The 13,400-nt window shown below is 34.6% G+C and overlaps 2 protein-coding genes across 3 annotated transcripts; both read left to right on the top strand.

Annotated features, from left to right (window-relative positions):
- The first annotated feature begins 3,312 nt into the window (after positions 1-3,312).
- LOC121323541 lies at positions 3,313-7,454 on the top strand. The gene is made up of 4 exons (XM_041264655.1): positions 3,313-3,388; positions 4,398-4,707; positions 5,188-5,271; positions 6,541-7,454. Exons 2-4 carry the CDS (start codon positions 4,413-4,415, stop codon positions 6,789-6,791), a joined length of 630 nt encoding a protein of 209 aa, XP_041120589.1. The 5' UTR covers positions 3,313-3,388; positions 4,398-4,412; the 3' UTR covers positions 6,792-7,454.
- Positions 7,455-8,080: 626 nt separating this feature from the next.
- On the top strand, positions 8,081-12,986 carry LOC121323540. Of its 2 annotated transcripts, none has more exons than XM_041264652.1 (6): positions 8,081-8,423; positions 9,044-9,315; positions 11,103-11,246; positions 11,504-11,689; positions 12,165-12,212; positions 12,707-12,986. In XM_041264652.1, the coding sequence occupies exons 2-6, from the start codon at positions 9,045-9,047 to the stop codon at positions 12,970-12,972; spliced, it is 915 nt and encodes a 304-aa protein (XP_041120586.1). In that variant the 5' UTR covers positions 8,081-8,423; position 9,044; the 3' UTR covers positions 12,973-12,986. The 2 variants fall into 2 exon arrangements, with proteins under 2 accessions (XP_041120586.1, XP_041120587.1); XM_041264653.1 differs by having other exon boundaries at positions 8,083-8,423; positions 11,507-11,689.
- The last annotated feature ends 414 nt before the right edge of the window (positions 12,987-13,400 follow it).

Genomic DNA, 13,400 nt, shown 5'->3' with positions numbered 1-13,400 from the left:
ACAAGCGGATGGAGGAAGCATTGCCATTGCCCCTTTTATTCAATCTTCTGCAGTGTCAGGCTTTAACATGCCAGTGAATATAAAGAGTTCACATGTCTGCTCCAGCAACAAGCCAATGCCATCCTGTGAGTATTGAATCTAAGACTTTAAAATCCAAATACAATTATCCATGAAACGATTTGATAGCAGAAGTGCCAGTATCAGTTACCTATCATTTATGTGGCTGTTTGAAGATGTTATTTTGTAAATCAATGATGCCTTATTCAGAATAAATATAAAGTCAATTTGCTACAAAACTTACATGTATGAGAATGAATGAAATGTATCCACATCCACCAAAAAATGTCTTTGAAGTCTCACTGGCGCTTTTTAATTCTTTAAGCAGCTTCTGCTGATAAAGGTAAATCCAAAGGACAAAGTGGAACACAATTTTGAAGTACGTGCTACAGATGGAAGTAATGTAGTTGCCCCAGTTATAATGTCTGGGAAAGTGGATGGAATTTACATGCCTATTAATATAGACCAATCCACTACCAGCTCCAGAAGGGGTGGCACAAGTAGAACATCAGGTAATTCAATACTTGACATGCAAAACGTCATTGCTTTTGGAAACGGCTAATCTTATAAAACATTTAACTCACCAACTGCTACTGAAATACGATGTCTCCATTGACAAATGGACTGGGTTTGACAACCATCATTGAATAAGCTGTGTCCATATCCCAAACAGCAACACAGAGGGACTAGCATTAATTAAAGAAAGACAAATCCTTGCTGGGGATGCGTATTCCAACCATAATATGGCATTAGTCAGGAGAGAACAGTGTGCATAATTAATGTGTATGTTTAACTGAGGAACTGAAGTTAGTGGGATGTTACTGTTGATTTCAAAATATGGATTTAGTGCTCCAAATACTTTTATGTTACAATTAAATATTTAATAGATACATTTTACTAAACATAACATCACAATTATGCGTTGTATTAACATTTTTGTACTGTACATGCACACTATATATCTAACATTATTAAATGGCTTTTCAGGACAAGAGAAGGTTATATCGATAGAAGAAGCTGATGCCTTAGTGCCAGGTAAGTAGATTTCATGGAATGGGTTGTAGAGTTGTATTGTACAAATATGGCAAATCTCAGACAGGTGTGGTAAAGAATTCTAAAGTATGGTAAATGCATAATATAAGCATAGACAAAATATGGCAAACTGTGAAATTACATAGGGAATGTATCATAAGAAACTTTTATAAAGACATCTTAGAGTGTTTTGCAGTAGGTCAAATACAATACACAACAGTTTCTATCAAACTGTCTGCATTTAACTGCATAATATTACGCTTAAATGTATATGAAAGCCAGATTACATAATTCTTTCTATTTTGTTTAAATGTACAATACATTTTTAAATAGTAATTAGCTCATGTCTAGTAGTTTGTAAGTGTTTAATATGTAGATAGTAGACGCATGTTTTGGAGTATCGTTAAATGGCTGAAATTTTCTTAAAATTCCTTCACTGACCCTACTTCTTCCTTCTTATCTCCCTGTATTACGTGTGTGTTTGTGTACTGTTGCAGACAAGATGGCATTCCTGAAGAGCAGCCTACCCAATTTAGTTCAGAGAGTCAAAAATATAGGTCCACTCACTGACCAAATTTTGGGGAACGGTTTCTCTAATGAAATGGTTTCCAATATAAGATCTGTGAAACCCGAGGCAAAACAAATGAGAACAATCCTGGAGTACACAACTACAAAATCTGTAGCCAGCAAGGTGTTTTATGCTCTTTTGGAGGTTGAACCATATGTTATGAAAGAATTAGTGGAGGATTACTCCAAAAAATAGGTATACTATTTGAAAACCTTTCCATAACGTGCATTCTTGTAGAAATATACTATCAAAGACCAGATGTTTCAGGACATCTGTTTTAAAAGACCAGTTTCCAGATTTTTACATATGGATCTCATTAGATTCTGTATGATGTATTGAAGAATTGTGAGAAATGACAGCATATGTCAATACAATATAATCCATTCTTACAATAACATGATTTTTGCAGGAATGATGACATTTTGAGCATCCTGACCACAGTGAACAGAGAAGTGAGTGAAAAAAATATAATGGGAGCCAAGCAGATGCCAGAGCCAAGATATACCCTGACTAAAAAACTAATCTTCCCTCCATACTGATTGTACTTGGCTGCTATGTGCAAGTAAATCTACAAAAGGAAGAAACATGTATTTGAGTCAAGAGACAAGAGGCTTCTTCCATAAAACCCTATCCACAAAATTCCAATTCACTTTATTCATAGCCGCGTTTTCAGTATGTGCTGATCGTGCATTCTGGAGGTAGTGTGATAGGGTATAACACTTCTTTCTCGTGTCTTTGTTAATTAGACACGGTTGTGTCGTTTGATTCCTAGCATCATATGGTTTCTTTAAATGGGGCTTTTTATATAATGTAGTTTATTTAATTCCTTTTACACTTACTTCAGGCATTCCTGTTTTACTTTTGAGAGTAAATCTTGTTAGTAAAGTTGTTCTATTTGTATAATTTCTTTTTCATGGAATTGTAAAAATAAAAATGTTAAACATTAACAGTTTGATGCTTCAAGCAGTGATTTGTTCCAGCATCCTGTTTAAAAAAAAATGGATTAAGCAAGGTATCTTTTCTAATACTGGTTCCCTAAGTTACAATATGAATATACAGGTGAAAACACACACCTTTGCATTATATGTGTCAATAGTCAGCTTCTGTGGAAGTTGCAGTATAAATAGCAGAGGAACTTCTGTACTACTATACTATCTGCAAAATCAATACCACGAATGTTCATTACTTCCATTTGTTTAAATGTGTTGTACAATGAAGTGAAATGAAACTCTTCCGTTAGAGGTACTGAACTTATCATACAGAAACTGATATTTGGGATAGCGCTTCTAGGAATCTGTTAAAAAAAGAAGTAACATTTCTGGAAAATTGCATCCTTTCTTAATATGTATATAATAAAAAGGTGAGATGATGTGAATTGAATTGTTAAATAATTACAAATACGTGTAGATTTAATAAAGCAAAACAGACCCCTTTCTAAGGGATGTGTTCATATTTAACTAAATGTTTCAAGGTTTCATGGTTGCATTGTCTGTCATATTCAGTACAGCTGAATACAGTACAGCTTTTTTTTTTTCAGAGTGCCTTTTGTTTCAATGTTTTAAAATTCAACATACACAACAAAACATATTTCCTGAAAGTTTTCATCTAATTCCCGTAAGAGGAACGTTTATAGTAGGTGGGTTAAATTCACTGCTCTATAGTCCCGCCCATTCATACAACATAATCGAAACAGAAACTACCACAAGTAACCTACCTGTCTAGTAGGAAAAGGTAAGGTTAAGTGTGTGTGTGTGTGTGTGTGTGTGTGTGTGTGTATGTGTGTATATATAATGTACATACGGTTCTCAATGAAAGGTAATTTTTTTTGTATGCACTTTCCCTTTGTTTAGATTAACACATTGTAGCCTATAACAGTAGGCTACAACAAGGCGTCAAATATATAAGTAGCTAAAGAATGTTCTGACCTGAATTATATTATTTACAGTACCAGCGTTAACATGTCAAAGCAGTCTTGTTTTACAGATGAAAGCATGACCTGTGTACAGACTTAAACGTGTTACATTGCCGGTATCCAGATAAGACGGTTATGGGCAAAAAAAGCAATCTCTGTATGAGAAAGAAACAAGAAGTATGTCCAGTCTCACACAAAGAAGTAGAAAAACACACTAGCGTGCTGAGCTTATGCAATTGCTTCCAGTCTGTTTGCAGAAGTTGATGGTAAAACTGACAACAGAGACTGCATTTGACTCGAGAAGAGAGATCTATTAATCAAACACTCACTACAGGTCCGCATTTGAGTAGTCTTAAAGATGAACCCTGTAAATAATATATTTTCAACTGAAAATACATAGTTTTTAATCAGTGTTTTCCTCAAACGTTTGTTTTAGCTTGTGGTGTGAAAAATAATAATAGAAAATGTAGCGCTCTCGTGAGTAATAAACTGTAATATTGCTTACATAATGTTCTTTTTTTTTTAAATATGACAAAACTGTATATATCACTTATAATGATAAACATCGTGCTGAAGACTGATTTTTATTTTTTTAAAGGTGGCATTCACATTCACATTTAAAACTGAATGCAAACTAGGAAAGAAATGAGCAAAATTGCACAAGTCTTCAGAACAAATGGGAAAAAAAAAGAATGTGGCTACAGACAAGCGAATTGAGGTTCAGTCTGTGTTTCAAGCCCACAAACTATGGGGGACTGGATAGCAATTTCATAATGCAACATATATTGTGTATATCCCTTACAGATCACATGTTCCTTTTAATTTCAGTCTTAGAAAACCACGATGGAAATCATTAAAAAACATAAAGTGGAACTCACAGGGGTGCTCTCTGCTGATCCGAGTCCAGTAGTTCAGCTCGCTCACAGCCGGGGCATCATTACAGATAGAGAATACATCAAGATGAAAAGCATTACAGATCCTGAAGAGCGAGTCATCGAGCTCCTTGACCGGGTGAGCACAAAATCTGATCAGACCTCCCAAGACTTTCTAGACATCCTAAGAGAGGTTCATGACACCTACCCTCGACTGAAGGACTTGTTCACAGATGCTGAAGAATCGGATAGCTCATTCTCTGCAGGTATGTTTTTTTTTTCTTGTCATCGTCTCACCTAGATGCACTCATAGCTGTGTAAATTATGCATTCAAATACACTTTAGTATTTTACGTAAAATAAAACACTGGTTCCTTTAATGCTGATATAGTAGTTTCAGTGAATGTTACAAGTACATATTGAATCAGGAGATCTGTTCATATTCACTTTGATTAATATGCTAGTTAAGCAAAGTACACTACTAGTCACACCCTGAGTAATGAAGCCTGTAAGGGTGCGACTTCGTATAAATGAGAACCACACACCTTGTTATTTAGACTCTCTGTTCATGACTTTCTCTGAACAGGTAACAATTGTTTGTTTCTGGTTAATGGAGTTTCTATGCAGGATATAAATGTACTGCTTTAGAATATTCTGTACCCAACTTTAGCTGGTACTGCACATATATAATCCTTATGCAATTTGTATTTGTGTATGGACCTAATATTTTTTATTTTTTATATCTAGCGGCTCAGGATACCCCAATTGGCAATTATTGTAGAGTAGTGTCAGATGCGGAAAAGATCAAGAAAGCAGATTCCATCGTGCGAGGTACCGTATCCTTTAAGCTTCACCTTATTAATGCATAGAATGCAAAACCACCCGCCCCTCCTCTTTTTAGCCTTCAACAAGAAAGTTGCTATAGAAATCCACGTCTTCAAAAGCACACAGAATATATGCTGATATTCTGGAAGACGAGACTCCCTTTTCAAAGCGCGTAGAAACAACCAATCAGCAGCGACAGGGCTTCGCTGCAGCTTTTGTCGAAATTCTCTTTTTATATTTCTTTTCTATAAACAATAGTTTATGGATAATCTTGTTTGCTTTTAAACCAATTACACTGTTACAAAACAATCGCTATTCTTTGGCCCATTCATTTTAATTCCGTACATGGTCTTGTTGTACTAGTGGTATAATATTTTTATTTTCATCGGCAGACACGCTCTGGATGCTAGTACAGTGCTGACATGTCAGTCACTAAAATTATATTAAGCGAGGTTTCGGGTAAATATATAAAGAAAATAGGCATGTGTATATTTTAGCACTAGTCCTATTGTTCACAGAAAATAAATATAAAAAGAGAATTTCGACAAAGCTGCCGCGAAGCCCTGTCGCTGTGGTTGGTTGTTTGTACTCGATTTGAAGAACGAGTCTCGGCTTCTGGAATATCAGCCTGGTGTGTGCTTTTGAAAGCGTGGATTTCCATAGCAACTTTCTTGCTGAATGCTGTCGAAAGAGGAGGAGCGGGTGGCTTCCTTTGACTTTTTAACAATAAATCAATCGGTCCATCCAGTTACACCGAATAGTGACAGATCTAAAGAAGAAAGTTTTAAAACATATATATATATATAATAATATATATATAATATTATTATATATATATATATATATATTATATATATATATATATAATCATTTTAAAATGTTAACTTTTTTTTTTTTTTTTACAGCCATAAATAATCTAAAGAAACTGATATGAACTGTTGGGTGTTTTATTTTAATAACTGCGGACCCTTTATTGATTATTCTTTATCATTCAAAGTTTGGTACTGATATTGAATATGCATATGAGATTGCTCCGCTGCTGTAGTATATGTCACGATACACTACTCTTTTTGATTGCTGTAGTGTATGAAGTGGAACTAGTTTAAAACATTCCATCACTAGAGGTACAAAGTAAAACAACGTCTAGATTTATTCAAGTATCCGATCATAAAAAGCAAAAGAAATAGAACAAAACACTTTTAAAGGTATTTTTATGTAAAGAAATGGTGTATAATGTTGATGATTATGGCTTACATAGTTTGTCTCTTTTGACAGATAAATTACAGTTTTTCAAGACCAACAGAGCAGACCTTGTTCAAAAGGTGAAAAACATCAGCCTGTTAATAGATCGGCTTCACCAAACCTTTCACAAAGAAGCCCTGGACTGCGTTCTTAGTAAAGATTTACCACAGGATAAGATGAGAAAACTGCTGGAATTTACTACAACAGAATCTGTTGCTAAGGAGGTGTTTTTGGCACTTTGCAATGTTGAAAACTGTGTAATGTGTGAAATATTAAAAATATAAATACAGTGTATTCTTATGTGCTGGTATATTCTTATATGTATATGTGACCTCTTTTGACAAATGTGAAATGCATCAATTGCATAATGTACAGTAAGTGAGGTACAATGTGAAATCCAATAATGTACCTATCACAAGGCTTGAGGAGGATATTGTGATGAATTTAAACAAGTCTCATGAAAATGTTTGAAACCAACAGCAGTCCAGAACGGTTTCATCAATATCAAACTGTATGCATTCCAACAAATCCATCTGTTTGATAAACCCACACTTTAAATGAATATTCGGTTTTAATATAATATGAAGATTCAGTACTGGGTATTTTCATTTCCCTGTTAAGCATCTGAAGTAGTGTCCTATCTGCTGATCAGATGTTTATGCGGGATTCAGCTTTATACAACCACCTTTGTCCTTTGTGTTCATAAAAGTAATCTTAAACATATGTATAGGTACTTCTTATCTTACAGGGTGCTTTCTGTTCTATCTTACTCATGTCGATAGCGTGGAAAAAAAAACAGAGGTTAAGATCTTTGTAGATGTCAAAAGTACTCAGGGTGGGGTAGCTTCGTTTATTACATTATCTGAATATTATCCAAATTGTCACCGCTCTGATATATAATACTGGACTGTGCTTGTGTTTTGTATTATTAAACGTTTGTCTGGTGATGTGTGATTTCTTTCTTATTTGTTAATAATTCATACTATTCATATGTTCAAAAGCATTTTAAATCGACGGTGCTCACCCTGTCTCTTTCAGTCAATTCCATTCCAGAACCTTATTCAAACCATGTCCTAAATAACATCCAGAGCCTGGTTCCAATCGGGTTATTATTTGTTTACACATTCAATTAAGGAAGCAATAATAATAATAATAATAATAATAATAATAATAATAATAATAATAAATAATAATAATAAATTCCTCTATAATAATAATAATAATAAAGAAAGAAAAAAAAGAATATGGTTGAAAAAGGTCCTAGATTGGATTTAAATGCAAATGCAAATTGAATGAGAATTAAATCAGTTAGATAAACTCGACAGTAATCAACCCCTATTGCAACCAACAAACAAAGGCTTTCTTTCTATCGAATAACATAATACCTTTATGTACAGTAAAAGTATTTCTAAAGCACATCTTGACTGCAAATATGTTGTAAACCTAAACGATAACCTAAATATTAAATATATATATATATATATATATATATATATATATATATATATATATATATATATATATATATATATGCAATGTATATTGTGGGTGCATCACATAAGTGAGCCGCTCAGAGCAGCTCACTGAAGAGAACAGGAAAGCTTAGTCCCGCTCCTCCAAAGCATCTCAGAACGTATGTCTGAGTGACAAGAGATATTATTGCTCTGTGCCGCTCCGTTACTTAACTGTGCATACTACTTATTATTAGACATTACCACTGGCTATATCTAGCCTCTCTCTTTTATTAATATTGTCAGCCTATAAGACGTTGCCAACCGTTTACCTCCGAGCAAAGAGGAAGTGCTTGATGAAAACGAAAGTAGATTCACCATAGTTTGCTATTGATGAAACAGTAACGTTGTTGCTTGTATTCAAAAAAGAAAACGTTCACCTTTGAAAACACTTCATAACTGCAGGTAAGTGCTACACAAATTCAGAGAAGCTTTACTTTTTCGCCAGCAAGACGAAGATAATTTTTAAATGTACCGTTTTAAAAATGTACTGAGAAGACTGAGGTTTTAAAAGTAGTGTTGGTAACCTGCTGAAGATCCCATTGTACAGTAATACGCTTGCAACTTTATGTAGCCTACAGTATATAGGCCTCTGTGTATAATTTTAAAACTAGTTGTGGGGCTTTAATAACACCTGTAAAATCAAAATATGTAATGCTTCTTGAAAACAAACTACATTTACTTTCAGAATGTAGAGTGTATGCAATATCTAACGCTAGTTAATTTACATACCATATATTGTGTACAACTGGGAGATTGCAGCATTCAATGTAGTTTTGTAACATTTGAACTTATGTTCAGATAAATACAATATAGAGCATCGTATCAAATCAATTAAATGTGTTGCCCGGCCAGCGTTCTTAACCATTAGAAAACAATAGTTTGTATTTTCAGCTACACGTTTAATTACCAGACCTCTAATTAGCAGCAATCAGTGAAGAGTTATCACTGTATGTATGTCTCCACATGTTTTTTTTTTTTTTTGTTTGTTTGTTTTAAATTTTTTTTTTTTAACAATTGTCTAGTATGGCCATGGAAATCCTCAAGTCATCAAGGGAAGACCTTTGCAAGTGGCTGTCCGTTGATCCAGATTCAATTATTCACAAAGCGGAGGCTATGATAACTGTAAAGACAGACAAAGAAATACAAAAACAAAGTGCAAACGAAAAGAAAATCGACTGCCTTCTTGAATTCATAGTTGAAAAAGAAGAAAGATGTCAGGAATTCCTCAATATTCTGAGAAAAGTCCAGGACCTCTATCCGCAGCTTAAAACGTTGTTTGGTGAAAGTGGGAAAGGTACACTGCAATTCAAACACTAACTGTAATTTAAGATAAACCTCTTAGATCACATTTTTTTAATCTCTCCCTGTTGCCCCTCGGTTGGTGTTTAAATGCATTAACTGGTGGTTGAAATAAACGTCTTAGTTTATTAAAATAACTTTTAGAACTTGCCACGGATTTCCTATAGGATTCAGGTCTGGGCTTTGACTAGGCCACTCGAGGACATTCACTTTCTTCTTGCTGAGCCACTCCATTGTTGCTTTTGCTTTGTGCTTAGGATCATTGTCCCCTGTCTCTGGCAGACTGGAACAGGTTTTCCTCCATAATCTGCCTATACTTTGTACCATCCCTCTTTCCCTCGATTTTTACAAGCCTCCTTGTCCCTGCTGCTGCAAAGCATCCCCAAAACATAATGCTGCCACCACCATGCTTTACTGTAGGGATGGTGTTAGCAGGGTGATGTGCCGTGTTTGGTTTACGCCACACGTATCACTTAGCATTGAGACCAAAAAGTTCTACTTTGGTCTCATGAGACCACAAAACCTTCTCCCACATGCGTGCAGTGTCCCCTAAGTGTTTCTTTGTAAAAGCTATGCAGCACATCATATGGCTTTTTTCCAGCAGGCTGTTCCTTCTTGCTACCCTCCCATACAGGCTTTGTTTGTGGAGTACTCTTGAAATTGTTGAACAGTAAATATTTCCCCAAATCTCAGCCAGAGACCTCTGTAGTTCTTTTAAAATATTCTTACACCTCACAGTGACCTCCCTCAGCAGTTTCCTTAAGCCATGGCTACTGACTTTGGAGGGATGGCCTGATCGAGGCAGTGTCTTGGTGGTGCCAAACTGTTTCCACTTTACAATGATGGACCTGCCAGTGCACCAAGGAATATTCAAAGACATTGAAAATTTCTTTTAGCCTTCCCCCAGTCTGTACCTTTCAATAACTTAATCCCAGAGTTCTTTTGGCAGCTCCTTGTTTGGCTTGTTTTATTGCTTCAAATTCACTTTGTACAACAGAAACAGCTTGATTCTTTACCTAGGAGTATTTGAATCAGTTGAACTACTGTGATTGGACACAGATGGGCTCTGTTTAACTTATTATGTGCCTTATTAAGGCAACTTGTTGTACCTGAGCTAATTTGGGTTTGCTATGACAAAGTGTGTGAAGACTTATGCAATAAAGACTTTTTGGTTTTTTATTTTTAATTACTTTTCGACTATTTCTATAATTGCTCTTTCATGTTGAAAGTGTAGATCAATGAAACAAACTCCTACTTTAATGCATTTTTAACTTTATTTTTTGGGCAGCAGAATGTTGAAAAAGTTCAAGGGTGTGAAGACTTTTTCAAGGCACTGTATATATATATATATATATATATATATATATATATATATATATATATATATATATATATATATATGCATGCACTATATAACAAAGGTATCATAAGCTTCTAAAATTTTACAGTGGTGTGTAATCGTAAAAGCAAAAATAATAAAGAAGCATAGAACTGCAAAGCAAATTGTTTAAAATTGAACATGCATAGAATAAGTACACTATATGGGGTAGGTCTAATGAGAGAAATGATGTATTTCTGTATTATCCAGTTAAGGACACAGGAACAATTACTCTGGTTGAGAGGAAGAACATGCAAAAACAAACCAAAAAAAAAATGATGATTAAGAAAATACCTGTTAATATATATGTATTTATGTTTTTTGTTCTTTACAGTACTGAGGTTTTCTCACCTCAAGCTCACATGTTTTCAAACCTCGTTGACTGGTACTTCTTGGTTTTGCAGGAAATGTTCATCACTGTGTACAAGCGGATGGAGGAAGCATTGCCATTGCCCCTTTTATTCAATCTTCTGCAGTGTCAGGCTTTAACATGCCAGTGAATATAAAGAGTTCACATGTCTGCTCCAGCAACAAGCCAATGCCATCCTGTGAGTATTGAATCTAAGACTTTAAAATCCAAATACAATTACCCATGAAACGATTTGATAGCAGAAGTGCCAGTATCAGTTACCTATCATTTATGTGGCTGTTTGAAGATGTTATTTTGTAAATCAATGATGCCTTATTCAGAATAAATATAAAGTCAATTTGCTACAAAACTTACATGTATGAGAATGAATGAAATGTATCCACATCCACCAAAAAATGTCTTTGAAGTCTCACTGGCGCTTTTTAATTCTTTAAGCAGCTTCTGCTGATAAAGGTAAATCCAAAGGACAAAGTGGAACACAATTTGAAGTACGTGCTACAGATGGAAGTAATGTAGTTGCCCCAGTTATAATGTCTGGGAAAGTGGATGGAATTTACATGCCTATTAATATAGACCAATCCACTACCAGCTCCAGAAGGGGTGGCACAAGTAGAACATCAGGTAATTCAATACTTGACATGCAAAACGTCATTGCTTTTGGAAACGGCTAATCTTATAAAACATTTAACTCACCAACTGCTACTGAAATACGATGTCTCCATTGACAAATGGACTGGGTTTGACAACCATCATTGAATAAGCTGTGTCCATATCCCAAACAGCAACACAGAGGGACTAGCATTAATTAAAGAAAGACAAATCCTTGCTGGGGATGCGTATTCCAACCATAATATGGCATTAGTCAGGAGAGAACAGTGTGCATAATTAATGTGTATGTTTAACTGAGGAACTGAAGTTAGTGGGATGTTAGTGTTGATTTCAAAATATGGATTTAGTGCTCCAAATACTTTTATGTTACAATTAAATATTTAATAGATACATTTTACTAAACATAACATCACAATTATGCGTTGTATTAACATTTTTGTACTGTACATGCACACTATATATCTAACATTATTAAATGGCTTTTCAGGACAAGAAAAGGTTATATCGATAGAAGAAGCTGATGCCTTAGTGCCAGGTAAGTAGATTTCATGGAATGGGTTGTAGAGTTGTATTGTACAAATATGGCAAATCTCAGACAGGTGTGGTAAAGAATTCTAAAGTATGGTAAATGCATAATATAAGCATAGACAAAATATGGCAAACTGTGAAATTACATAGGGAATGTATCATAAGAAACTTTTATAAAGACATCTTAGAGTGTTTTGCAGTAGGTCAAATACAATACACAACAGTTTCTATCAAACTGTCTGTATTTAACTGCATAATATTACGCTTAAATGTATATGAAAGCCAGATTACATAATTCTTTCTATTTTGTTTAAATGTACAATACATTTTTAAATAGTAATTAGCTCATGTCTAGTAGTTTGTAAGTGTTTAATATGTAGATAGTAGACGCATGTTTTGGAGTATCGTTAAATGGCTGAAATTTTCTTAAAATTCCTTCACTGACCCTACTTCTTCCTTCTTATCTCCCTGTATTACGTGTGTGTTTGTGTACTGTTGCAGACAAGATGGCATTCCTGAAGAGCAGCCTACCCAATTTAGTTCAGAGAGTCAAAAATATAGGTCCACTCACTGACCAAATTTTGGGGAACGGTTTCTCTAATGAAATGGTTTCCAATATAAGATCTGTGAAACCTGAGGCAAAACAAATGAGAACAATCCTGGAGTACACAACTACAAAATCTGTAGCCAGCAAGGTGTTTTATGCTCTTTTGGAGGTTGAACCATATGTTATGAAAGAATTAGTGGAGGATTACTCCAAAAAATAGGTATACTATTTGAAAACCTTTCCATAACGTGCATTCTTGTAGAAATAATACTATAGGTAATGCCTGTATCAAAGACCAGCTGTTTCAGGACATCTGTTTTAAAAGACCAGTTTCCAGATTTTTACATATGGATCTCATTAGATTCTGTATGATGTATTGAAGAATTGTGCGATTTAAATTTGTTTATCATGGCAAACCAAGAACATGCTTCGTGAGCTGAACTATTTGAATAATTTGTAATAATATATATGGATTTTTAGATCACTGTAATGTCTTAAATAATGCTACATGCTTTTTAAACAAAAGAAGGTGGCTACTGTTTCAGTAAAAAAATTGTAACTGTACAAACGGCTTTTGGTGTAACTAATTTCAGTAATCACTGTTTTTTTTTTCTTTTGGAAATTCATATACGGCAAAGAGTTTTGAAG

This window comes from Polyodon spathula, chromosome 11 (assembly GCF_017654505.1).
Source record: "Polyodon spathula isolate WHYD16114869_AA chromosome 11, ASM1765450v1, whole genome shotgun sequence".
Lineage (NCBI taxonomy): Eukaryota > Metazoa > Chordata > Actinopteri > Acipenseriformes > Polyodontidae > Polyodon > Polyodon spathula.
Note: the sequence above shows the minus strand (reverse complement) of the source record. Positions and strands in the feature narration are given on the sequence as shown.